Below are 27,239 nucleotides of genomic sequence, written 5' to 3' on the forward strand. Positions count from 1 at the left end.
ATATTCCAGGCACCATAGATATGGCAGTGAATTACACAGAGAACAATATTTGCCCTCAGAGCTGACATTATTTATTTAACTTATTCCTGTCTGTCACCATACCAAAATATAATCTCCACAAGGGCAGGAACATTATCTGTCTCACTTACTTGCGTATTTCCAGCACCTAGAACAGCCTCTGGTACATGGGTACAACAGACAGCAATCTCTGTCAAAGAATTCTACCTGTGACATCCTCAGCAAAGGTATAGGAAACTGGTCAAAACAATTCACCAAACTGATTTTATTCCCACGCAGAGTTCCTTATAGTGCATTGTCTTAGCGCTATACTACAAATGGCCATTAAATAAATCTTTAAATAAATCCTCTAGGAACAAAACAAACAGCAGTTTAGTTATCTTTAACAATTAATTTTTCTTAGCAAAAAAAAAAAAAAAAGACCAGTAAAAGATAGCCACAGTACCATAGCAGGCAGTAAATGCATAAGAGGAAAAAAAGGATTTTAAAATAGATTTTTATTTGCAAAAATAAAAATAAAACTAATCTGAATCGGGTTCCTTCTTCTTTCTTCTTGTCCCTTTTGAGGAAGTCCCAGATTCTGTTCTTCCTTTGCCATGCTCAGTTTGTTGTGCCATCCACTCTTTTTCTAGCTGTTTCAGCATGTCTGCAGTGAGGAGTCCTTGCTGCACCAATCTGGAAGCAAGGGATTTCTCTCCTGCACCAGGGCCAAGTGGTTCAGCAGCTTTACTCCCTAAAGTTTTGGTGCCGTGATTCCTTCTAGTTTGGCTCTTTACTGTTCCTGACAAACGGGACTGCCTTTCTGATGAGTTCTGCAAATTCAGCAGTTTATGTGCCTCTGAAATTTTAATCAGTTTGGTGATGTTATGTACACCATCTTGGATAATGCCATCTAATTGTTTCTGGAGATCTCGAACAAGGCTGGCATCTGGAAACATATCTATAAACCGGTAGCTGGAAAAAAAGACATTACATTATAGGAACAGCTCTTACCGCAGTTGCTGGACTAATCTCAATGAAGTAACTACATCTTGACACTGACTCACTCCAAATATTCTGTTTTTGCAAAACTGTTTCCAGTGCCTTTGCTCAACCTTTATTTCGGCCAACACACCTAAGGAAGATGTTGTTATGAGAGTCGGTCATTGCTCATATCTTAAATGATTCCAATATGCTCCCCTAGTGGGACATGCCCCTCTTTTGATAATCACTGATGTACAGCAGTACCTCTCAAATCACGATGTATACATGAGTCACCTCAGGATCCTGTTACGATGCAGAATGTGATTAAGCCTTGGGTGGGTCTGATATTCTCTATTTTTAACAAGCTCCCAGTAGATAACAATGCTTTTGGTCCAGGGATCACCATTTGTGTTACAAGGATCTAGGGGACTTTCTCACCTACCTATCTTAACTAGAATTGTAAGAACTCCTTAAGTCATTTTTGGAATAGGTATAAACCAGGCTCAACTGGCTTAATGGACAAGAAACACAACATAGAGCACCCTGCAAATATGTCCCTAATTTGAAAGTGCAAAAGACCATCATAAAACCTTTGATTCGCCCTATTACTTAAAAAATGAGAGCACATACAGGAAAAAATTGGTACCTTAGCCACAGGTAAAGATCCAAGACATCATGGACAGCTTCAAGATCCATGAGGTCTTTAATATTCTTAGGTGGAAGCAATGGCCATTTAATATATCGTCGTAACCATGAGAAGGTCAGGGGCTCATTCCTGCTATACTGCCTGGCAAACTGAGAGAAACAGAAGAAACGAATTTGGTAAAACAATCAGAATTCACTTCAGTCTGTGACCAGAAAAAAAAACAAAAAACCCAGCACAACAAAACTGTTAACTTTGGCTATATCTCAATAGGCAGGCTGGTTTCTCTCCTTCTTTATACTTTTCTGTATTTTAGAGACCATTTAATATCTTATAAAGGTAATTTTTAAAAAAAAGAGATGATTTCCTTCTTTTTTCCAAAACCAGGGCAACAATATGTACACGAACTAGCTTTCCAGGGACTGTCTATTAACTTTTATGAACAATTAATGTTCTAAGTTCTAGGCAGACAGTACCCAAAGACTCTCATTCCTTCATGCAATAGTCCTATAGCTTCAAATATGAGCTTGTATTTTTTTTTTTTTTTTTTTTGCGGTACGCGGGCCTCTCACTGTCGTGGCCTCTCCTGTCGCGGAGCACAGGCTCCGGACGCACAGGCTCAGTGGCCATGGCTCACGGGCCCAGCTGCTCCACGGCATGTGGAATCTTCCCGGACCAGGGCACGAACCCGTGTCCCCTGCATCGGCAGGCGGACTCAACCACTGCACCACTAGGGAAGCCCGAGCTTGTATTTTTTAATATCCTCACTTATTATAAAGAAACTCTTTGAGGTGGCTTTGTGCAAGGCTGGTCATGAGTCAATCAAACTAGTAAAGAGACTGCCTCTTTACTAGTTATATAGTTTTGGCCAAGTCACCACTGTGCTTCAGCTTCCTCATTACCATAAGACCACCATACCTCCTTCTTGAACCACACGACACTCTTGGAGAATATGCCGCCTCCCAGACAATGCTAGGCATTATTATGCATCACAATATACTATAGGAGACAGAAATAAAACCATGCAAGAACTATCAAGCAGAAGTTTAAAATCTTTAGCTTCAAGGATAAGGTGATTTCAAATGGTTCATTTCCTAATTAGGGAAAATTATCTCTAAATACTTAACCTAAGCAAGGTCAATACTTTAGAGAGGCAGGGCAGTTTTCAAATAATTGTGGTTAAATAATGTTACAATTTTATTAATTTCAGTCTGGCGCATTCTGCTAGGTTTAATAAATGCCAAGTAGAACAGCCATGAAGAATGTAAATGTGACCTCACTAACTTACTAATAAGCAGGACATGCCAAAAAGTTCTCTTATAAAGGCAGTGGTTTTAATATTTTTGGCCACAAACAACTAATGGAAGCCCAATATGTAAAAGAGCTAAGCACGGAGCTGCTCAGAGATGGGGAAGGAGAGAGGCCCATGCAGGAGCCATGGAACACAGTTTCAAAACAGCTTCCTAAGGGGCATCAGAGACCATCAGTGGGATTGAACTCCTTTATACTTCAGTAATAATGGAGATCAAGAAAAAAGAAATATCTCTGGATTTCACATTTTAATCTGTAAACACAACACATAACAACTATTGACCTGCACTGATCCAGACTCCTTACTCCTTAGTAAGATGCTTCCGCTTTATTAGGGTAGCTGCTTGAAGGATGGTGTAAATGGGGTCAGGGCCATGGGCTCCGGCTCCATCCAGGCCAGTTTTTTAAGTTTAAGACTTTGTTCCATAAACTTCAACCTTATGCTAGTTAGCTCTCTCACAAATGCCAGCTCTAAGAAACAGAGAGCTGGTAATAGCTGGACACAGTAAACAGCTGGACACAGAACACCTCTGAGACACATTAAGGAAAAAAGAAAAAGGCAAGCTACAGACTAATTCATTGTAACATTTATGGGAAAGCACACCCACCAAACAAAAACTAGAATTTCTACTCATACAGGTATGTAGGCAAATGTAACGGAAAAGGTCTGCAAGGATACACAAAGCTGATAATAGCAGTTATGCCAGAGGACTGAGACTGAAGGTGGTAGCCCAATTTAACCTTCTCTAATGTTTTAATTTTGCTCACACAAAAAAAGTACTTATGTATTATTTATGTAATTTTAAAGTAATTTAAAACATAAGCTTATAAATAGATTTGGTAAGAACAGAGCTAGTATGCAGAAAGCTAACATCTATTAAGAAGATGGCAGTGAAACTACAGCAATGAACCAGGAAAAGATTCAAAGAGGAGACCTTTGGATTTAGTGGGGAGGGCGCTCCAAGCAGAAGCAAGAGGGAGAGCAAGGGCCCAGAGATGTGAGAGGACACGGCAGGAGACTGGAAGTTCAGCTTCTACTGCCTTTGACTAGTCCCCCTGTTTGGGTGAATCTTGTGCTCAGAAGTTAGAGATTAGTATCCCTACCCAAATGAGTTAAAAGAAAAGAGGCTGGAACCTTGGCACCAAATTCACACAAGACAGCCATCCCTGGCCCAATGCCTGATAGTTAAGAAAACTGAATACTATTGCCACTACTGACCCCAAAGCCACCTCCCTTCCAAAACATATTACCCAACACCAATAAGGAAAAAGTATATCATCAGGCAAAGACCCCTTTCCTCGAAAAAACTGTTTAATTATTTTTGTTTTAGCTTCTTCAAAAAGGCTACCATATAAGCCCAAATACAAAGCAAGACTTCTCCTTCCCCCAAAAAATTATCTGTAAGAAAAAAGAGCCATTTTTATTTAAGTTCGTACACAGTATCTCATATTAAAGGGTACTCTCTTATTTCTTTATTTTGAATAACAAACTATTGTTTGGGGAAAATGCATCAACCTGAAACAACTCAAAATATCACAAAGATAAAGGCTTACCTGTAACAATGAAGAACAGACAAAAGGCTGCTTCTTGTTGATAGGGGCTGTGCAGAAAACATACCTCACTCGTAGACTTAATGGAATATGCTGGATCAACTCTGCAGAAAATTTAAAATCATCCATGTTGCAGACAAAATACTGCCCATCAACTTGTGAAAAGTCTACAAAAATATCCTGGGGGGAAAAATATATTAAATTACTGGACTACCTAGCTGGGCATGAATAAAGTACTCAAGTCTATAAATGACAATCACTTTAATCCATTAACAGACTTCCAGAAAGGCCTGCTTAATTCACTGCCCCCTCAAGCTAACAGACTTCCCCCATAGCCTTCCCGACCTGAAATACTCAGAAAATTCCTCAGGACAAAAGTCCCAAAAGATTTTGAGAGAAAGTTCCCTCTTTCAAGATAAACTTCATAAACAGCAACTTCACAAAAACAGACTATCCAATCATGTCCACAAGGTTAACCAGTAATTGTCTGACATACTGACCTGTTTAGAAAAGCGATGTAAGAGTTTCTACTTACAATGAGATTAGAAAGCGTTGTGTCAGGGAGATGGTAGGCAAACATTTCAATCTGTTCAGCAGTTGGATGAAGACCAGCTGCCTTTAGTAAAGAAATAACAATCATAAGCTTTTTTTTTTTTTAAGGATAAATTTTCTTAAGTTATTTCAAGATAAGTCCTATATTCAGGTTAAGCTATTGCCAAATGAGTTAAGGGACAAGAATTTAAGTAAAACAGAGAAAAGTATCATACTTTGCCATTTATTACCAACTGGGAAAGCTGACGAGATGATTTAGTTAAACTAATCAAGTATACCCATTGAGTAATTAATCTTTTGCTTATATTTTAGTTATATTTCTAAAATCTATGATGATCTGATAGAGTACCACAAATAGTTTCCGGGGTCCCAATTCTCTGCACTGAACAAAAACGAAAAAGGAAAACCCAATCACTTTAACCAGGGCAATAAAACTGACATACATACATAAAAGAGAAAATGTCTAAATTGGAGGTCAGCTATCTCTTTACCTGTATATTTACAATGCTAAGAACTGCCCACAATAAGTATAAGCAAGAAAATAAGAGAGAAAAGGAATGGGAAAAAGAGGAAAGGAGGAGAGAGAGATGAGTCATAGGAGGGAGGCAGACGATGAACACAAGAAAGGAGCTACACAGGAGGGAGATGGGGGAGATCCATTATCAGCTGCACTCTTAACAAAAGCTACAGAAATGATTTCAACCACAGCTTTCCTCCAGGAACTTTTCCTTGCATTCTCTCATTTATATACCCTTTTACCTGGGTTCACTAAAATCAGATGAGCCTTAATTAGTGAATTTTCCAGGCAGACTTTAGTTTGTAAGTTTGTTTAAAACATGTACACTTCTGCCTCATTAACTACACTAACCAAAATTTAACCCTGTCCTTACTGGTTCGAAGTTGTATAGCTTAATGCTATTTTTGCCCCCCACACAAAGGTTTCTTCTACTTCCAAGCTTCTCACAATTTTCAGTCTGCTGACATAGCTGTGTGCCCACCTGAAGCAACCGTGCCCCCATCCCCACCCACTGCTAGATTATAGGAAGAACTAAAGGAAAATCAGGTTTACTAAACTTGTTATATTATGGCTACATTTGTAAAATCTGAATCTTTCACTTGCGTACCATTCTCTAACCAAGGGGTCTCTATTAGGCCTCTCAAAAGCAACAAAGCAGGGTTTTCTCTTCTTTATTTATTTATTTATTTACTTATTTTATTTTTGGCTGCGTTGGTTCTTTGTTACTGTGCACGAGCTTTCTCTAGTTGCAGCGAGCGGGGGCTACTCTTTGCTGTGGTGCGTGGGCTTCTCATTGTGGTGGCTTCTTTTGCTGCAGAGCACGGGCTCTAGGCACGTAGGCTTCGGTAGTTGCGGCACGCAGGCTCAGAAGTTGTGGCTCACGGGCTCTACAGCGCAGGTTCAGTAGTTGTGGTGCACGGGCTTAGTTGCTCCGCGGCATGTGGGATCTTCCCGGACCAGGGCTCGAGCTCGTGTCCCCTGCATTGGCAGGTGGATTCTTAACCACTGCACCACCAGGGAAGCCCAAAGCAGGGTTTTTTTTGACATGATTTTCATGGCACAAAATTTTCTTTTGCTTATTTGTTTCCAGGTGTCTGAGGCAAAAGTCTGGAAAGTAAGTGAAGGAAGGAATGACTGTCCTCCACAGAGAAGTAGCAATTACTATGTTACACCTTACCTTTATAGGATCCACAGGCCTATTCAAAATTTCTTTTAATAAACTGAGGTCTTCTCGATTCATTGTTGTAACCTCTCCTTCTTTAAATTTTGAACTGAATCTACCAGCTCTGCCAGCAATCTGCAAGGCTTGAGAGGTGGTGATTGGTTCTATTTCTTTCTCTCCCTTTTCATTGATACTGGGCTTCATAAGGGAGTAAAAAATAATTCTTCTTATGCTCCTGAAACAGAAATACAAATGACCTCACGGACTGCTGTCTGAAAAACCGTCCATCATTCGATTCATTACAGAAATGCTCACTCTAATTCTAGTTTAGGCCTACTTGCAATATTGCCCACTATTTACAAAGTAAGGTAAAAGGGTTTGTTGGTAATTCTTTTTCTTCCCTTTAAATAGTATTTTTAAACAACTGTGTACATTTACTAAAAATCATCATCAAATTACACACTTAAAATGGGTGAACCGTATAATATGTAAATTATACCTCAGTAAGGCTCTAGAAAATAACTTTTTTACACATAAACCATATAAAGCCTTCTTAGGCTACATTTTTTTTTTTTTTTTTTTTTTTTTGCAGTACACTGGCCTCTCACTGGTGTGGCCTCTCCCGTTGCGGAGCACAGGCTCTGGACGCGCAGGCTCAGCAGCCACGGCTCACGAGCCCAGCTGCTCTGCAGCATGTGGGATCTTCCCAGACCGGGGCACGAACCTGCATCCCCTGCATCGGCAGGCGGACTCCCAACCACTGTGCCACCAGGGAAGCCCCCTTAGGCTACTTTTAAACATTGACTGCTGTTAATGGCTTTGAATAGTTCTTTCATGCATAAAGGTACAGTTGCATTCATTCCCCAGAGAAGAATACTCAGGCTTAATATTGTTAACCCCTAAAAATAGTGGCTGGCCCCACACGCCCAACAGGCACACACCCTTATTGACTGAGACACTGAAAATAAAGTGAGGTAATGTAATAGGTTAGCAGTGGTAGGAAGCAGCACTCAAAAGTCCAAGTGTTATGTGATATTTTCATTTTATTCCCTCAACAGGTGTGAGCAAGATAAATCTCAGATCTATACTATAATATCCATTCTCCTAAATCAAACTGTTTAGTCATTCTAATGCCAATTATAAGTTTTTAAATTTCCATCTAACCCACTGATTATCCATGATTATTAAAAACAGATTACTTACAAATTAAGTCCCATGCCAACTGCATCTGTAGCAACCAGGATTTTGCATGGATCATCAGGATCATTAAACTTTCTTGCTTGAGCAAGTTTGGTCCCTAAAACAGCAACAGTTTATGTTAAATTAGTATTCTCAATCTTTTACTACATCACACTAAATATATCTTGGAAACCCTTACCTCCTACTCTCCATTTTTATGGATAAAACTCTTATTGTTTCAAATTTATTTCTTTACATTCTCAAGGAGCCAGTTACCCTTTATTTCCATTCCTTTAAGTATACCCACAAAGAGCAACACAATCCTCTTATCATTTCTGAGGACACTTATCAATAGATTTCTGGCAATATTTTAAGAATATTATCAAGTTCATATTTTAATGACATTTCTGTAAGAAAATCATCAGCTCAATATTTAAAAATAGTCTAATAATAGCAAGTAACAAGAGCTATAAATAATTAAAATACTTCTATCACCACAAAGATGACTAGAGAAATATTTATTTTATATGACCTATAATAAATTACAAACCAAGCAACTTAATTCATATGTTTTACTGTGTTTTCTAGACATATCTCAACATAAATGGCAAAAACAAGAGATTTCATATCTTGTCACGATGAAAGCCAATAATTACCAGGTGGGAGACTGCCATATATAACAGCTGATTCCAATCCCCGAATTTCAATCTGTCGACTCACAGTATAAATATCATTCTTGCTAAAACAGACAATGCAGTCCCCAGGCCGAAGGTTGTCTAAAGATTCTAATGCGTGATCCAGCACAAAAATGGGGGTAAGCCTCTTATAGGTTCGAACCTACAATAAACGATATGATATTGTAAAATAACATACCTAACTCAGCTTCTTCTAATATTGTGAAAAACTCACAATCAAGAGTAGCTAGAAACTGATAAGTTCCAACTTTTTCAAGAGAAAATACAGAAAAACATTTATTTTGATATTATCCATTATCCATTCTCACTGGTATTTCTAAATTAACAAAATGTTAGAGGATTTCATAAATTTTCAAAGCACTTTCATATATATTTGATTTTTATGGCAACATGGTAATTTCAGAAAGGTTATTAAATATTATTTCCCTTTTATGAAAGAATAAAATAGAGTCTAATAAAAGATCAGGTCTGGGTCTCCCTGGTGGCGCAGTGGTTGAGAGTCCGCCTGCCGATGCAGGGGATACGGGTTCGTGCCCCGGTCTGGGAGGATCCCATATGCCGCGGAGCGGCTGGGCCCGTGAGCCATGGCTGCTGAGCCTGCGCATCCGGAGCCTGTGCTCCGCAACGGGAGAGGCCACAACAGTGAGAGGCCCGCGTACGGCAAAAAAAAAAAAAAAAAAAAGATCAGGTCTGATGAGGATTTTTCCAGTTCTAGCCTTCTGTGATTTGCTTAAAAACACAAAGTGAATAACAGCAAAGCCAAGACTAGAACCCAGAATTTCTTCCACTACATTCCACTATCTCTCCCTGAAAGCTAAGCACAAAACTAAAGTAATGGACCAATTTAAAAATATTTCTTCATTTTATTATAGAAGTCTGGTAAAGAAAACAAAAGTAGGATTAAATGGAAATGAGTTGCTTCCTACTCTAGGAATTTGAAAAAGGGTACAAACTATCTCTACCAATCAGATATATATCAAAGTCCCCAATATCTGACACCTGAGACTTTGAAAATCACAAACTTTTGCTGGAGCCTCCAACTTGCAACATTCCTGATTTATTTAATTCTAAAGAGTTCTGTTTAAACTCCAAAAGGTTTTGTCAAGAAAAGATAAGGAATCTCCTTATACTTTTGGAGACTTAGGGTGTGACAGCCACGCAGTCAGAACTTTAGTTCATGAGGGTCAACCAACTATGTATGATCTAGTCAACTACGAGAAAATGAAGCTAATCTTTCAAGTTCTGATTTTGCCACCATCTGGGGCCTATGAAGCCACTGCCTGGGTACTCTGGGCTATTTGCTATGCCACCTTGAGAACAAAGTGTATAATCTAGTACCTCCACATCTTCCCCAGTTGTGTACATAAGCTCGGTAACCAGGTCAATAGCAGCAGATTCTCCACACAAATGGATTTCTTCAGCACAGAGTCCTGTTAAATGCAAAATTGGCGTTTCTTAAAATTTGAAAGATATAAAATCAAATATGCAATACTCTAAATACCAGAAATACTTTGTTTGCTTACCTATTGCTTTACAACTTTACCAAGTGTTTTCATATTATCTCTATGATTCTAACCTCAAAACAAAACCTTCTAGTAGGCAAAAATTATCACCACTTCTATAAATCTTGGGGTTTTTAAATTGCTTTGGCCAAGGTTTTGAGTCTACTAGAGGATGAAGCCAGCCTGAACTAGAACCTGCATTTTAATGGTTAATACTGAACATCAGTCCTATACTTTTTTTTTTTCAAATTAGGCTCCATGGAATCACTGAGGTGCCTCAGAGGCTGGGGGCTGGTGGGTAGAAGAAACTCCAAGCTCCTTACCCCTGAGCATATCCACTTTCATCTATTTTATATTACAGGCTTTAGGGTATACTCTTTGTTTACAGAAAGAGTTTACCTATGTTTTTAAATTTGAAAACACTTGCCCTACAACATGCTGATCAAAAAATTCACTCCAGGGCTTCCCTGGTGGCACAGTGGTTGAGAGTCCGCCTGCCGATGCAAGGGACATGGGTTCGTGCCCCGGTCTGGGAAGATCCCACATGCCGCAGAGCGGCTGGGCCCGTGAGCCATGGCCGCTGAGCCTGTGCTCCGCAACAAGAGAGACCACAGCAGTGAGAGGCCCGCGTACCGCAAAAAAAAAAAAAAAAAAAAAAAAAAAAAAAAAATTCACTCCAATATCAAGCAGGAGAAACGTTCATTCATGTCTCTGGACCTCACTTCCAGGAGCCTATCCTAAAGAAGTAATAAAATGAATAAAAAGTTAATGCCTACAAAGATTTTTACTGCATCATTAATAATAGAGAAAAATGTTTGACTCTTTGGGACAAATTTCAACTGGTCTCCCACATCCACAGGTTTCACATCTGCAGATTCAACCAACCGCAGATTGAACATAGTCAATCCGCGGTTGGTTGAATTCATGGATGCAGAAGCCATCCAACTGTAAAGGATTTGAGCATCTGCAGATTTTGGTATCTGTGGGGGTCCAGGAACCAACATCCCACAAATACCAAAGGACAACTGTGTAGTACAGTTCTTCAATGGAGAACATGCAACATTAATATGTGGTATGAGGGCTTCCCTGGTGGCGCAGTGGTTGAGAGTCCGCCTGCCGATGCAGGGGACACAGGTTTGTGCCCTGGTCTGGGAAGATCCCACATGCCGCGGAGCGGCTGGGCCCATGAGCCATGGTCGCTGAGCCTGCACTTCTGGAGCCTGTGCTCTGCAACAGGAGAGGCCACAACAGTGAAAGGCCCACGTACCGCAAAAAAAAAAAAAAAAAAAAGTGGTATAAAAAAAGTCTATGAAACAACAGAACTGAAAAAAAAGCAAGATAAAAATTATATATTCACAAAACACCATATACATAAGAAAAAAGACTGCCATGAAACACCAAAATGTTAATAGTGATTGTGTAAATATGGCAAGATTTGAACAGTTTAATTAAGTGATTATGTTAATTTTTTATGATAGAAGAAATGGACTTCCATTAGAACAATATTTAGAAAATTAAAGCTCACACTTAGCTGACTTTTTTTGTTTGATTTGTGCCAAGAGAGAATCTAGCTGGCTCTGTTTGGCAATGTCAAGCAGATAAATGCAGATAAATCCCAGTGCAGATGTCACAAAGCACAGGTTTTATAGCAATAAGACCACCAACCTAGTAGTGCTCTGGTCCAGGCCCATCCTCTGGCTGGATCTTTAATCATTTGAATTTCATCAATCACGGCCACTTCATCTTGAAATAAAAAGTTATCATAAGCAAGACAATCTACTTCAATAGTATTATAAACATACCACAAAACCAAAATTCAAGCTTCCAATACCACCATAATCATCATCATTACTTAGGTGCTTCGTTTCTGGCAGGCTTATTCTAAGTGCTTTACAACTCATTTAATCCTCACAACAAACCCATTAGGTAAGTATCATTATTACTTACATTTCCTTTTTTTTTTTTAATTAAAAAAAAAATTGTCTTTGGCCACGCCGTGCAGCTTGCGGGATCTTAGTTCCCCAACCAGGGACTGAACCCACGCCTTCGGCAGTGAAAGTGAGGACTCCTAACCACTGGACCACCAGGGAATTCCCCTACATTTACATTTTACAGAAGAATAAACTGAGACCCAGAGAAGTTAAGTCACTGGCCCTAGTGTAAGATTTAAAACTGTGAAATTCAAACCCAGACTGTCTCTACTGCACTGCCTCCCAAACTGAACAGGTTCAGTTGTCCTATTTTCTGCAATCTCAGAGGCAGCCTGGAGAATCTGCCTAACAAGAACACATCCACACAGCAGTTGAAGTAGCTCCTGGGACCAAGGAGTAGATAACCCTGCAGTAAAATGAAGCACCTCAGGAATCCAGACAGGTGTCAGGAGGAGAACTGGAGAAGAACGTGTAATTTACTGAGCTCCAGCTCTACTTATTCTTAGGGGTTTTAAAGCTTATTATTATGGTAAAAAAAATAGTGGCTGTTTTCTAATGCCAAAATGCTTCCAACCATATTACTTTATTCTTTTTAAGTCATATAAATTATATTTTAGTTTGCTTCCCAAAATACCAAGGAGTTGCAAGGAGCATATTTTAAAAAAAGGAAAAATTTAATGTGCCCACAATGACATTTAGCAAACAAAAGAAAGCTAATTTTATACTGAAAAACCATCAGATTAAAAATCACTAGCATATCTGAGCGTATACAAACAAGATTAGAAAAGAGGGCGCAGAAGAAGGAATTTTGATTCTTATGTGCTATTTTAATTTTTACAATGTATTACTTTTAGAATAAATGGATTTTTTTTGAAAACTATCCATTTACTCAGAAAGTTAAGATTATTAAAATGAAAAAAGCAGGCTTCCCTGGTAGCACAGTGGTTGAGAGTCCGCCTGCCGATGCAGGGGACACAGGTTCGTGCTCCGGTCCGGGGAGATCCCACATGCCGTGGAGCGGCTGGGCCCGTGAGCCATGGCTGCTGAGCCTGTGCGTCCGGAGCCTGTGCTCCGCAACGGGAGAGGCCACAACAGTGAGAGGCCCGCGTACCACAAAAAAAAAAAAAAAGAAAAAAGCAAGCTACCAAATAGTACATAATATATAATCCCTATTTTATTTAATATACACACCCACGATGCACACGTAAGTATATGCATACACAATACAAACACAGTCTAGAAAATATACACTACAGGGTTAACACTTGTTGATTCTGGATGGGTGGAATTGGGAGATTTTTTTTTTCCTTCTCTTTGCATTTATTTTTATGTTTTCTATAATGAAGAAATGATTGCCTATATAATAAGGAAAACGTTAATTTTCATTTAAAATACTTTCAAAACTACAGTACTTAAATAGAAGTTCTCTGTGGCACTATATGTAATAGTGAAAAACTTTAAACAACCTAAATATTCTTTAATAGACAAATGAATAATTTTAGTCATAATATGGAATACTACATAACAATTTAAATGAATAGATGTGATATATATTCATGATACATATATATGTAAACAAGACTAGATCTAAAAAATGTGTAAAATAAAAAGCAAATTGTGGAATAATAATGCAATATGATAATCATGTAAATGTTTTAAAACACACAATCCACAGTATTGATAGGCAATACATTAACAGTGATACCAAAAAAAAAAAAAAAAAGGAAAGGTATATACCAAATATTTGATAGCAATTGGATCAAAAGAGGGGAGAGGAATTGAACTGGGGAGTGATACAAAGGAAAATTCATACTTATTGACATTTCAGTTCTTTTAAGAGAAAAAGGGAAAGAAATTCAAAAGCAAACATAACAGAAAGTTTGGCATTTTTAAGTAGTGGTAAGTCCTGGGTATCTGCTGTACTATTCTTTTCTTTGTCTCAATTTAAAATTTTTTTCACAATAAAAAACACATTCCACATGTTCATCTGAATTTTAAAATAAAAATAGGCTGAACCATACAGTTTTTAAAATGGTGTATACATACAAGGAGTTGTAACACTGCACATCTCAACAGTACAAGCAACATGGGCAGCCTGTTTCCCATCTGGCTCTACTGTCACACGTTCTTCACCTGTTACCAAGTCACATGGCACACCCTAAGATGACAAAAAGAAAACTGCAATTATTTCCACCTTGAAAACAATAGCAAAAAGAAGTTTTGGATGTTTAATAGAGTATTCTCTCCATTATGTCAAATTTATTTGTCTAATAGTTGAAACAAAATATTCCCAATCCTTTAAAAAAAATTTTAGTTAAGAAAATAAAAGCCACTCTCTTTTATAACCTATGTAAACTTGGAAACATCTCAAATCAGCTAAATTCTCAGGTAACAAAAGCATGAGAAATTGCAGCAGTTTCACTTTTTACCTCTGTACTATTTCAATAGTTTCTGTACCATTTTAGTTTATTAAAATGAAATTGTTTCTATGTTCAAGAAGAATATTATAAATAAAATTTAAGAATATAAAGACCTCCTAATATATTTCTTTGAGAAGGACCAACATCAATGCTATGGTGTATTAGAGTTACCAACCACCCCTGTCCACTCAGGACTGAGGGGTTCCCCAGGATGAAGAACATTTGGTGCTAAATGAGGGAAATTCCAGGCAAACTGGAATAGCTGGTCTCCACAGTGGCCTGAAACTAATGAGGAAACATCAGACATATCCAAACTGAGTGACAACTTACAACACAACTGACCTGTAGTCTTTCAAAATGTAAAGGTTATGAAAGACAAAGGAAGACTGAGGAATTGTCCCAGATTAATGGAAACTAGAGACATGACAATAAAACACAGCGGGAGACCCTGAACAGAATGCTGGGGTGGAGGGGGATGGGGAAATGGAGTGGTGGCAGTGTTATAGGACAATTGGCAAAATTTGAATATGGACTGTAGACTAAATAATGGTATTCTATCAATATTAAATGCCCTATTTTAGATGAATATCCTGAGGTTATGTAAAAGAAAGTCTTTGTTCTGTGGAAATACTTTAAGTATTTATGAATAAGGAGGTATTATGTATGCAAATTACACAAATTATTCAGAACATAATAAAAGAGAATGCAAGTCACCTACCAAAGCGGGTTAATCTTTCATTATAAAGTCATAATAAAACAATGAACTAAAATGTGGCCCCTTTACTGAAATGATGCCTCAGACCACAGGGCATTCAGTCCTTTTCTCAGTCTTTATCGTTAGTTCTAGTTGACAGCATCAAAGGTCTAATCTTAAAAAAAGGTAAATTGAATACAACAGAGTAGGTGGGTAACTCTGAGGAGACAAAGAAGGGGTTCAGAGGGCGTTTCATCTATATCAATATTTTTTCTTTTTTTTTGGCTGTGCCACGTGGCTTACAGGATCTTAGTTCCCCGACCAGGGATTGAACCCGGGCTCTCCACAGTGAAAGCACCGAGTCCTAACCACTGGACCGCCAGGGAATTCCCCAATAATATTTTATTTCTTAAAAAAAGTTAAAAAAAAAACAGTATGGCAAAATATTAGAATCTGATGGGAGTTGGGTAGTGGACTCAGGTTATCTGAATGTTATTCCCTGCATTTCTCTGTATATGTAAAATATTCTGTAATATTGTATTTCACTCATTCTAATACACGTTCTTTCACATTTTAGTATCTCTGAAACCAGGATACCTCTTAACAATGGATGGCATGTCAGAATTCACTCGGCAGCATCATCTTCTTTCTCAGTTTTACATAAAATAACAGTACATCTTACACTTGATGGTTTGTTAGATGCAATGCAATATGGCACTTTTTGTTAACAGTAAATTACTACATACGCCCTCCCCCTCTACCCCCTTCACTCTACTCTCCCCCAAATTAACAAGAAAAAGAGAGAATATTTGGTAATATACTAACAGCAGCATTACTCTTTTCGAAGATCTCATGTGCCAGTAATTTTAAAGGGCCACAATATACTCCAGATTTTGCTGACAAGTATTTCTGGATTGCATGATAAGTCTTTCCACTGTTTGTGGGACCTGAATGGAATATTATCTTCCGCTGTAAGACTCTGGCTTCTGGGTACCTAAAACATGAGTAGGTAAACAGCTTAATTCCATTAACCTCAAAATCCTGGCAAAGGTATTAAATGAAAAAAATTCCAAGGAAACATCCTCTTAACATTCATAGGACAGCATCTTTTTTTTTTTTTTTTTTTTTGCGGTATGCGGGCCTCTCACTGTTGTGGCCTCCCCCGTTGCGGAGCACAGGCTCCGGACGCGCAGGCTCCGGACGCGCAGGCTCAGCGGCCATGGCTCACGGGCCCAGCCGCTCCGCGGCATATGGGATCCTCCCAGACCGGGGCACGAACCCGTATCCCCTGCATCGGCAGGCGGACTCTCAACCACTTGCGCCACCAGGGAGGCCCAGGACAGCATCTTTGAAAAATTAAATGATGAGTTTCATATCCACACTAAAATGACCACTTTCCAAGAATAGCATTTACTAACTAGAGGACAGAAAAATCCAAATGCAAATTAATTTATTGGATATTCTTTCCACTGTACAAATCCCCTTCCCCAAGAGTTACCTAAAATAAGTTTAAACTGCTAACAGCCCCAGAGATTTGTCCACATTATTTCCATAGCTCTACATATGCCCTATAAATAAATATTCCTAGGCTTCTGAATTTCAGCATATACAATAAAATGACTGAGTCTTCTGCTTCTGGCCATGAGCACTTGCCCTCTCACCATAAACAAGTACAAAACTGGACAAAATATATACAGCAGCTGCCTGGGGACATGGACAGGAGGCAGTGCAGGACTACAAGCCCCAAAAGAAAGGAACACTTTAGATGAGCCCTGCTGTACCCCAGTAGGGCATAGGGAGGTGGAACCCAAGCAAGGTAAAATAGTCCCACTGAGCTGAGCAGTAGAGATCAAGTTCAAAGCTGCTGAAGCAGCAGGAATTTGAAAGCCAGAGTGTGAAAGAGAAAAAAGGGTGCAATAGAGGGGAAGCCTTGAAGTCTGTGCGGGAGTTCCTTGGGTCCTTGGCCAAGGGCTGGGCTGAGCATGTGCAGGGCCTAACAGAGGACAGCTTGCTAAGAGTTTGAGTGGAAAGTCTCAAAGAGGTGGCAAAGTGCTAGGAGATGCTGGAGTTCCAGCCACAGTGGTGGTGGAGAGAGCTCATTAATAGCGTATTCAGCTGAGACACCAGAAAGGCCACACCTGAATTGTAAGGATGACACCCTAAAGGGCTACTCTAGATCTGCCCTAATAAAACCTTAAACCAAACTTGATTAGGATTCAAGGGGAGATACCAGTTAACTGCCTGCCAAAACTGCCCACTTTTCTAGAGAAAACAAAACAATCTAGACGACTTATGATTTATCATCCAGCATACAATAAAAATATATAATGATCACTAATTTTCCAAGATTAGGGACTGAAAATTTCAAATCCACAAATAAAGAAACTAACCAGTTAGGTGGTATTCTTAGGTCACTGATTTTACGTAGATCATCCTTACATTCCAACACAGGAAATATCTGTTTTGCATGTCTCAAGAAAAATGGAAATAAATCATCCACGTGAGCTGGAAAATAAAACATTGCATTAATATGTGCAATCTAAATGTTATCCATAACTGAACTGAATGAGAACTTTACTCTTAGTGAGCTAAATTAAGGGGACATTGCCAGAATAAAAAGAAAAACCCTAAAAAAAGGAACTCTATCCTTCCCTGAGATCCTGCTTTGTCTCACATTTTTCTCCTTATTTCATTTATATTTTCCAGGAAAACAGAAAATTGGCTTTCAACAACCATGTTCCACTTCTTCTATGCAAACAGGTAAAGATCAGCATTGATGAAAGTTAAGTGAAAAACAAAGAACCTGGGGGAATTCCCTGGCAGTCCAGTGGTTAGGACTCAGCACCTCATCGCCAGGGGGCCCCAGGCTCGATCCCTGGTTGGGGAACTAGGATCCACAAGTGGCATGGTACGGCCAAAACAAACAAAAAAACAAACAACAACAAAAACCAAAGGACCTGGGAATATACATTAGAGAGAAGGCCTGTGGTTACTGAAGAGAAATACAGGTGCAAGTATTTTTTAAACTGCAGAGACCACTTAGAGACAAAACATGAAAGTGAACTGACTCCTCAGCAAGAAGTCTCCACACCTTAGTGGCTCTGATGAGGGTGGGGCTGTGTCCAATTCTGCTTTGTGTCCAGGTTCTACTTCAGTGCCTGGCCCAGGGCAAAAGTCTAATAGTCAAATACTTAAAAATATAACCAGGGCCTCCCTGGTGGCGCAAGTGGTTGAGAGTCCGCCTGCCGATGCAGGGGATACGGGTTCGTGCCCCGGTCTGGGAGGATCCCATATGCCGCGGAGCGGCTGGGCCCGTGAGCCATGGCCGCTGAGCCTGCGCGTCCGGAGCCTGCGCGTCCGGAGCCTGTGCTCCGCAACGGGGGAGGCCACAACAGTGAGAGGCCTGCATACCGCAAAAAAAAAAAAAAAAAAAAAAAAAAAAAAAAAAAAAAAAAAAAAATATATATATATAACCAAAGCCAAACTGCCCATGGGAACAAAATAATGATGTTCCTACATTTTTATCTTTTATAGCAAGAGCTTTGTCCTAATATGAGAGAGAAACAAGCCAGTGGCAGAAACAGATGGAATCTGTTATGTATTAATTCTGTCTTGTGTAAGAGTTTATTTCACTGTAGCCTATATTACTACATAGTGAAGAGCAGATAATGACAGATGAAGACCCCAGTCTTACTCCAGCCTAAGACATACGGGTGATTTAATAACCAGTTCAGAGACCCACTATAAAAGCAAAAGGACCTAGAAGGCCTCCTATGAAAGCACTGAATTATTTGCAGAGGATATTAACAGGGTTTATTCTAAAGCAAATACACCCTAACCAGAGAAATAAACATAGGAAGAAATAAAAAGTATGCTCAACAGGATTTTTAAAAGTCTCTAAACACTTGCCTGCACTGAAGCAAATATCATTCAAAATAATGTGAATGTCCACATCCAGGGAATGAGACTGCATGATATAATTTCTAAAGCTTATGAAAGCTTGGTGGAAGAGACGAGCTGTGGGAAACACAAAATCAAAATAGGTAGGACTTACTTTTCATTTAAATTCTCATTTTAAAAAATACATATACACGTCACACCTAACTCATCAAAGTGTCTTTTTCTTTTCTTGTAGTACAGCTGGTTTGTTATGATCTGGGCTAAAACTGATATTCTAGTAGAGCATGAAGGAAAGCTGAACACACAGCTCCCTTGCTGTGTGTCTGGCTCCCCAGGTGCATCCTGCCGATCTCCTGCCTAGAGAGAAGCAAAAGTCAGGGACATTCTCTAGATTACAACTATGTATTAATACGTATGTCCAGGCCACACTAGGTCCCACACAATAATGACAAAGCTGTAATCTAAGCAGTAATAAGATGTCTCTAATGGAAATCTTATTAGCCTTACCATCGAGTCCATAATCAGCACTCAGTTTCTGAATTTCTTTTCTCTTGTAAAACTTATCTAAGATCTTCTTTACTTCATCTGGAAGAAAGATATACAAATTTAACATATGTTTAACATTTGTTTTCCAGATAGAGAAATGCCCAAAGAGCAAAAGAAACCTGAAATCGTAACACTCAAGGCAGCAGTCTACTGAGTGTTGCAAGAACTTGAAGGTTTTAGTTGATCACAAACTCTTTATAGTTTAATAGTGTCTAGAAAAAGTATAAAGTCAAACAATGCAATATTCCTGTAATACTGCAGAAGACTAAGCAAGGTGCTACAGGATTAGCATCACCCCTAGCCTCCATCAGACCACTTTCAGATAACCGTGTTGTTTTGTTTACTTACAACCATTCTGAACATCAAATAGTGAGCAGCTAAAGGTTATCTAGAAAGATAACCCATACTGTGAGGGCCAGATCATTATGCTTTCATGTGAATGACTAAAGGAGCCAGGGATGATCTTTAGCTTGAAGATGATTTTAGGGAGAACAGACTATACATATTTTTTTCTAGATGGCATAACTAAAGTCAGTGGGAAGTGAAGGAAACAGATACCAGTGTAATTTATACAAGAATCTCCTAATAATTAGAACAGGGAAAAAAGGGGTTGTCTCACAAAAGTGCCAGCTCGTTGTCACTGAAAAGTACTCAAGCAAGGCTTAGATAACTGTATTTCAAGGGTGACAGCAGAGAAATGACTGTGCTATAGTGGAGGTTGAATTAGATACCTGCTGAAATAACATGCCACTATGAGTCCCTAATTTTACAGGTGAAAATACTTTAATCAAGCTGAGATTGTATTAACATTGCACATGTTAAAACACTACTGCATTATTCTGTAGAGATAAACATTTTACTAATCCAGCCATACACTCTACATTTCTGGGAAGGCAGGCCAAAACTGATACAGTCTTTGCTCATGAAACACAGAAAGGCCAGGTGGCCTGTATTTTTGCCTCCCACCAGAGTACCAACTGCATTTTCATCCAACCACAACACACACACAACACTCACTGAAGAAATTAAGCCTGAATAAAGCATCTCACTATCAAAACTTTGTTTTGCAGAATGAGGGAATTTCAAAGTCATTGGTTTAGCCATTAGGTTTGCCCACAACTAAATGTAAGATGCATAGAAATATATCTACTATCACAGGCAGCTATCCTGATATTTCTGGGTTTCTCTTATTTTGTACCCAGTGGGTGCAACAGTTTCTTTACAACAGTGGAAAAATCAGTGACAAAAAAGGCACATGCAATTGCTTGGGGAAATTCTGCTGACCTATAAACTCAATACAAACTGAAGACATCACATTTATTAGAATTAATCCATTTTCTGTAACTAATACTCCAGTGTTATGCAAGAATTATGATACTTCACTCAATTGAAAATGCTTCAGAAATATGAGATTTCTCATGCTAAGTGAAAGAAACTAGTCAGGAAGGCCCACGTATTGTATACTATTTATATGAAAGGTCCAAACAGAAAGAGAATGTGGATTAGTGGTTGCCACGGGCTGGACAGAGGGGAGTGGGAGCTAGGGGAATGGGGAGTCACTGTTTCTGGGTATGGGATTTCTTTTGGGGGTGATGGAAATGTTCTAAAATTAGATTATGGTGATAGTTTCACAACCCTGAAAATACACCATTTAATTACACACTTTAAATGGATAACCTGTACAGTATATAAATCATACTGTACAGCTGTTTTAAAAAATGAATACTACCCACATACTAAAAGTGAAGTTTCTCTGTATCAATACTTTCTTTTATCTAAAATTTAAAAGATAACTGCAAAAACATTAACCCAATGGAAACAGCACGGAAAAAAATTTAATCTACTACAGAAGTATATGGAAACATAGTTTTGTTTTTCATAAAAATTAAGCTTTAACCGTCTCGTTCTTTTTTAAAATCATTCATTCATTTATTCACTTATGGCTGCGTTGGGTCTTCAGTGCTGCGTGCGGGCTTTCACTAGTTGTGGTGAGCGGGGGGCTACTCTTCGTTGCGGTGCGCGGGCTTCTCGTTGTGGTGGCTTCTCTTGTTGCAGAGCATGGGCTCTAGGTGCGCAGGCTTCAATAGTTGTGGCACACGGGCTCAGCAGTTGTAGCTTGCGGGCTCTAGAGCACAGGCTCAGTAGTCGTGGCACACGGGCTTAGCTGCTCCGCGGCATGTGGGACCTTTCCAGACCAGGGCTTGAACCCATGTCCCCTGCACTGGCAGGCAGGTTCTTAACCACTGCGCCACCAGGGAAGTCCCTGTCTCATTGTTCTTAACAGAATGACCTGATTTGAGGATCACAGTTACTTCTCATTTAAATTAACAGTGATTAAAGGAGACTCTCTAGATTTCAGCCACAGTAGAAATGACTCAGTACTACAACTTTTAACCAGTTAATAGCTTTCTTCCAGCTTCCTACAATGGGAGTTTGGGATTTAATAACAGGTTCTCTTCTAAAATGTAAATGTACCTCACATGAGTCTTTACACAAAAATGATCCACTTTACTCACTCCACGTACATCTCGATGAAGAACGAAGTAGCTACTACTAATGGTTGGGACTGCTTAAACCTTATGATTTACCCATTTTGTTAAAATGTTTTAATTCGCTTGTTCCACTGTACTTATCAGTAATTAACTAGAAGCCCATTACTTAATACATCAAAGCTCTATGATCACTTGAGGGTTGGAGAAGCAGGTCGAAAGGTACAAAACTCAACCTCTTCAAAACAGAACTAGAAACACCAAAGTCACAGTGGAAACACAGGGGGGAAGAAGTGATCAGAATAGATCAGAACATCTCTAGGAGCCAAAAAGGAAAGGGAGAATCAATCCTGAAGAGACTGTACCAAAGACCACCTAGTAGTGGCATTTAGTTTCGACCCCTTTAATATTACAATTAGTATTACCACTCTTGTTGAATATGAAGAAGTACTGAAATATTGTTCTAGTAGTGGTTGAACTCATGATGAACCTTTTGTATCATCACAAAGGGAATTATAAACAATAGTACTAGATTTACTGAAACTGTCCCTATTGCAGCAGACAGTTGCATTAGGCCAAATGCCTCCGACCCTTCTGCATCTCTCTCAGATGATGTGAGAGATGACTATTCCCTACACCCTCAAATGTATCTGTACCTGATACACCTACATCAAATTACAATGACTTCGTTAGGCCTCTGTTCTTTCTTAAGGTTCCCCTTGTAACCAACAGCATGATTCTCATCCAGGAAGCTAGCTCTGCTCTGGGCAGAAAAGTGTTGCCTAATACCCTATGCAGAAACTGTCTCCATAATCTTGACCCCCTTAGCATTACACTGTAATTCTGTACTTCATGAGTGATTCGCCAGAACTTACCAATCCAGGTGTTTTGACAAGCAAGCTTCCCCCAAAACTCTGACTCCAGTTCACTTTACTAATATGGAGCTGAGTGGCTTCAACCCTACGAATCCAAGCTCCAATCTGCATCTACCCATCTAGCACTACTAGCATCTATGAGGAAACTACCACAACCTGTCTCAATTAATCTGATACCTTCCCTAGGAGTCACAACTGCTAATAAAATTCACCATGAGTATTATTTGTTGTTGTCACATCCTGTAAACATACCAGTGATCAATCAAAAATCAGAAAGAGATCATGTGAGGTGCATCAATCACCCATGGTCAGCCAGGGCTCACCTAGCTTACCTCAGTGCCTGGGTGCTACCTTCCTCCTTCACTGCTCCAATTGAAACCGCCCAAAACTTCCAGCTTAGTCAGTTGTCCAAGAAAGGGGAGGGCCACTCTGCCATCAAAGGTAGCTGCACTTCATTGTTAGAACTTCCAAACACTTAAAAATTCTTAACAGTGCCCAAAAGATTTCAAAACACTAATCTGGTGGGACCAGCTGATCATGAGTAAAAATACATCCAAGGAATTTTACACCAGCTATTAACAACCTAAAGAAAGAGAGGCTTAGAACCTTTATTTATATGATAACCCCAAAATAAGTATTTTGTTAAATCCTCACATCAACCTATGCTATATAGTTGGGATAGATTATTTGGGCTCCTAGGGTAATAGTTTTCCCAGTTTCCACACATCACAGATTCTACTGCAGGGTAATTCCATTTTTTAAATAGCAAATTTTTAGTACAAGTGATACTAGTTTACATTTGTTCACCCCTTTACACTTTTCAAAGTGCTTTGCCCAACACGTTATCATGACTTTCACAATCCAGAGATGTAAGCAAAGAAAATATTGTTCGCATTTTACCATTTGGTAAATGGAGAAAAGGTAAGTAAACTGTAAATCGGGCCAGTCACTTAAGTGCTGTAATGACTATCACAAATATGCACCATCTTTCTACTTGTAGTCAATCGTGTTCACATGGCTAAATGTGTTACAATCAACCAGAAAAAATACATATATACATATAATATATATACATATACTTATATACATATATGTATGTGTTACAATCAACCAGAAAAGTAAATATATATTATATATATGTTGACATAATATATAAGTATATGTATGTGCTACTGCATGACTAGGTAAGTATCTGTCAGGGGTAAAGACTGTCTACTTCATAAGAGTTACTGAAAAGATAAAATGGGTCACATGCTTAAAACAGTACCTATCTCTAGCAAACACTGAGTATTAGCCATTGTTATTTTCAGAAAAAGAAGAAGAAGATGGAATTACAGATGTATTCTAGGCAGAAGGAGTAGCATGTGTAAAAGCTCTGGAGCACAAGTGCACATTTCATCAGTTTGACTGAAACAAGGAGAGTGGCGCGCAACAATGCTTCTCCAACAGGTACCCACGCCAGATCAGGCAGGGATCGAGGACCCTTTTAAACTGGGAACAATGGAAAAACATTTAACAATGTTTTGCAAGGGAGCGATAGGATTAGATCTTGCCACTTGCTGATGCTAAGCGATTCCTTTCTCTCTGGAGCCCCGGATGACCAGGGAACCTACCACCTTCCGTGAGCACACCCTTATGTTCTACCTTGTACTACAGCTGACCATCCATATGTCCTTCCTCCCCATGAGACTGTAAGTTTCTGGAGCGGAAGAGATCTGGATGTGAGTCTGGTTCCTCTTGGCAACCACCATACAGCCTAACACAGTGTCTGGTTTGCGTAGGTACCCAGTCAATGACAAAAACTCCTGAAAGAAATCTTCCTCTGGCTTTTCAATGCCCCACTCCCTTGTCCCTTCTCGGAGCAACAGTTCTGGGTAGCGGGGGAGGAGAAGGAGTACGCTAGAAATCAGTCGTCCACCTAAAGACTCAAAAAGGTGAATCGTCCCATCACAAGAGGGCTTAAACCATTCACAGGACAACAGTGAAAAGGAGAAGGCCATTTCTGGAGCAGCACATCAAAGGATCAATCAGACACAGTCCCAAGCCTTGAAGGGCTCACACGCCAGTAAAGGAGGCAGACACTGACAGGCACGATGACAACGCTCAAGGGGACCTCAGGTCTCCAGGGGAAGGGCGGGGGGGGCGGGGGTAAGCTTCTTCGCGGGCCCTGCAACACCACCCGCGCCGCCCTCGCCAGCTCCTGCACTCACTCTTGTCCAGAGGGCGGGTTAGCTCAGCCCCGACATCGCCGTCCGCGCTGCGGCCCTGCGGTTTCACAGTCAGCGGCACGAACAAGGACGTGTTCGGAGCTTTGGAGCCTCCTGAGGCAGAGGAAGAGGCGCAGGCAACGGCAGGAACGCGCCCCAGAGTCCCAGGAAAGGGCCCAGCGTGGGCGCGAAGGGCAGAGCAGACGGCTGCCCGGGGGCCAGGCTGGCGCCCCGGGGGAAGCCGAGCCCACAACAGGGTACACCGGGGGAAGGACATTGAGACCGCAGACTCGAGAGGAGGCTGGCTGGAGCAGCCTGCGGACACGGCGGCGGGCAGTGACGCACAGCGCCAGTGCCTACAGCCCGCAAAGACCCAGAACAGCAGAGCTGCCCAGGAAGACGCCCGATCAATAAGGAAAAAGTGGTGCCGGAGATTGCTCGTAAAGGGGAGGAAAAGCTTAGAAGCGAAAATCACAGAAGATAAGTGCTTGTAAGTCCTTGTTCTCTCTCTCTTTTTTATTGGAGATTGAAGCCAGCTTTCTTTAAAAAAATAATCTGGCACCTTTGGGGATGTCACAGATGAGAGGCGCGGCCTGCGAGGTGTGTCACATGACGCAAGCTGGCCCTGCGGGTAAGTGTTCGGAAGCACGTGGGCAGTGCGGCCAAGCCCTGTGGGTGCGACTGGTGGAGACGCAAGTCTCTAGGTTGTGGCGCGAGCGTGGCTTGCGGACTCGAAGCTTTGAAGATCATTTCCCAAAAGTTCCTTAGATTATAAACTTTCGTTTCCTGATGGAAGGCGTTAGAGAACATAACTTGATCTGCCCTTCAGGACCGTTATTAAGGAATTTTGTTCCACAGGTTCTTAGGTAAACCCTTTGTATGACGTGTGTAGGTACTTATACTTTAATGTGAGCAGTTTGTATACATCATCCTAGCAGCTGGTATGTCACAGCCGCGTAGCAAAAATATGTCCCCTGTACTCGGGGCAAAGTTTAATTTCTTTTGCATAAGTTGGATACTGTTTCATTTGAGGTTGCAACATCTTAAATTCAAGATATGCCATTGGATTTTCCATATCTCTTATTATACTTAAAACGTTAAGGTCTTGCAACTTGAAGGAGCACGGCATATGATTTGTAATATTGTATGTCAAATAAGATTTCAGTAACAATTTGCTATTGTGCCTTTGATTCACCAAATACTTTTTAAACATCAGGGATTCGGGTAGACGGCCCTTTGCCCTCAAAGAGTTTTTGATCTGGTTTTGGTCATACGAACTGTTAACGTTAAGTAATGAAAATGTTTATTATTCTTAGGCTAATGAGAGTTCAAAGAACTATTCATGCCAGAACTACAGGCCAGTTGTTATGTCATTTCTCACCTACATACCTCTGAACACATTGGGTGCCTAGTACAACTGCTATCAAAGCACGAAAACTGTATCATAATTGTGTTTCTAGAGTAGTAGTACTCAAACTTCAGGGTGCATCAGAATCATCTGGAAAGTTTGTTAAAATTGTTGGGGCCCTACTCCTGGAGTTTCTGATTCATAGGGTCTGGGGTGGGGCCCAAGAGTACGAATTTATAACATGTTTCCAGGTGATGTTGACCCTGCTGGTCTGCAGAACCACACTTTGAGAACCACTGCTCTGGGTTATAGTTCCTTCAGGGTAGGGCAATAAAATAGCACTAAGGAAATACTCAGGAAAATGCTGAATGAATGCATAAATAGAGAAAGAAATGGGGGACAGGGAAAGGAAGTGGGAGAAGTAAAGATATCCTTGGCATAGGGAATAAACTAAGTTCTCTCTTCTTTGCCTTTGCTATTAACAAAACCTGGCTTATGTTTTCTCAAAAGCACATTCTAGTAGATTTCTCCCCCTCACATCTTGCCTACAAATTCTGTAATTTGACATTTCTAGAGTATTTTTCTAATGTAAGGTTATCATGATCTGGATAACAAATTGTTTATCCCTTAGAATCATGGAGTAATAGAGCAGGAAAGGGGTCTTAGAGATTACCTGGTCCAGTTTCCCCAGACCGAGGGAGGGAGCAACAATCAAATGCATTTGTAGAACTTGTAG

General features: G+C 40.0%; 1 protein-coding gene across 1 annotated transcript; it reads right to left on the bottom strand.

Annotated features, from left to right (window-relative positions):
- Nucleotides 1-500: 500 nt before the first annotated feature.
- On the bottom strand, nt 501-25,510 carry SUPV3L1 (Suv3 like RNA helicase). Its single transcript, XM_060112735.1, has 15 exons — nt 25,159-25,510; nt 19,546-19,623; nt 19,048-19,155; nt 17,529-17,643; nt 15,964-16,132; nt 14,071-14,182; nt 11,759-11,836; nt 9,930-10,021; nt 8,553-8,733; nt 7,921-8,014; nt 6,733-6,952; nt 5,022-5,102; nt 4,490-4,666; nt 1,628-1,776; nt 501-972 (listed from the first exon to the last, which is right to left on the bottom strand). The coding sequence occupies exons 1-15, from the start codon at nt 25,430-25,432 to the stop codon at nt 540-542; spliced, it is 2,361 nt and encodes a 786-aa protein (XP_059968718.1). The 5' UTR covers nt 25,433-25,510; the 3' UTR covers nt 501-539.
- Nucleotides 25,511-27,239: the final 1,729 nt, after the last annotated feature.

Source organism: Mesoplodon densirostris, chromosome 1, assembly GCF_025265405.1.
Source record: "Mesoplodon densirostris isolate mMesDen1 chromosome 1, mMesDen1 primary haplotype, whole genome shotgun sequence".
Lineage (NCBI taxonomy): Eukaryota > Metazoa > Chordata > Mammalia > Artiodactyla > Ziphiidae > Mesoplodon > Mesoplodon densirostris.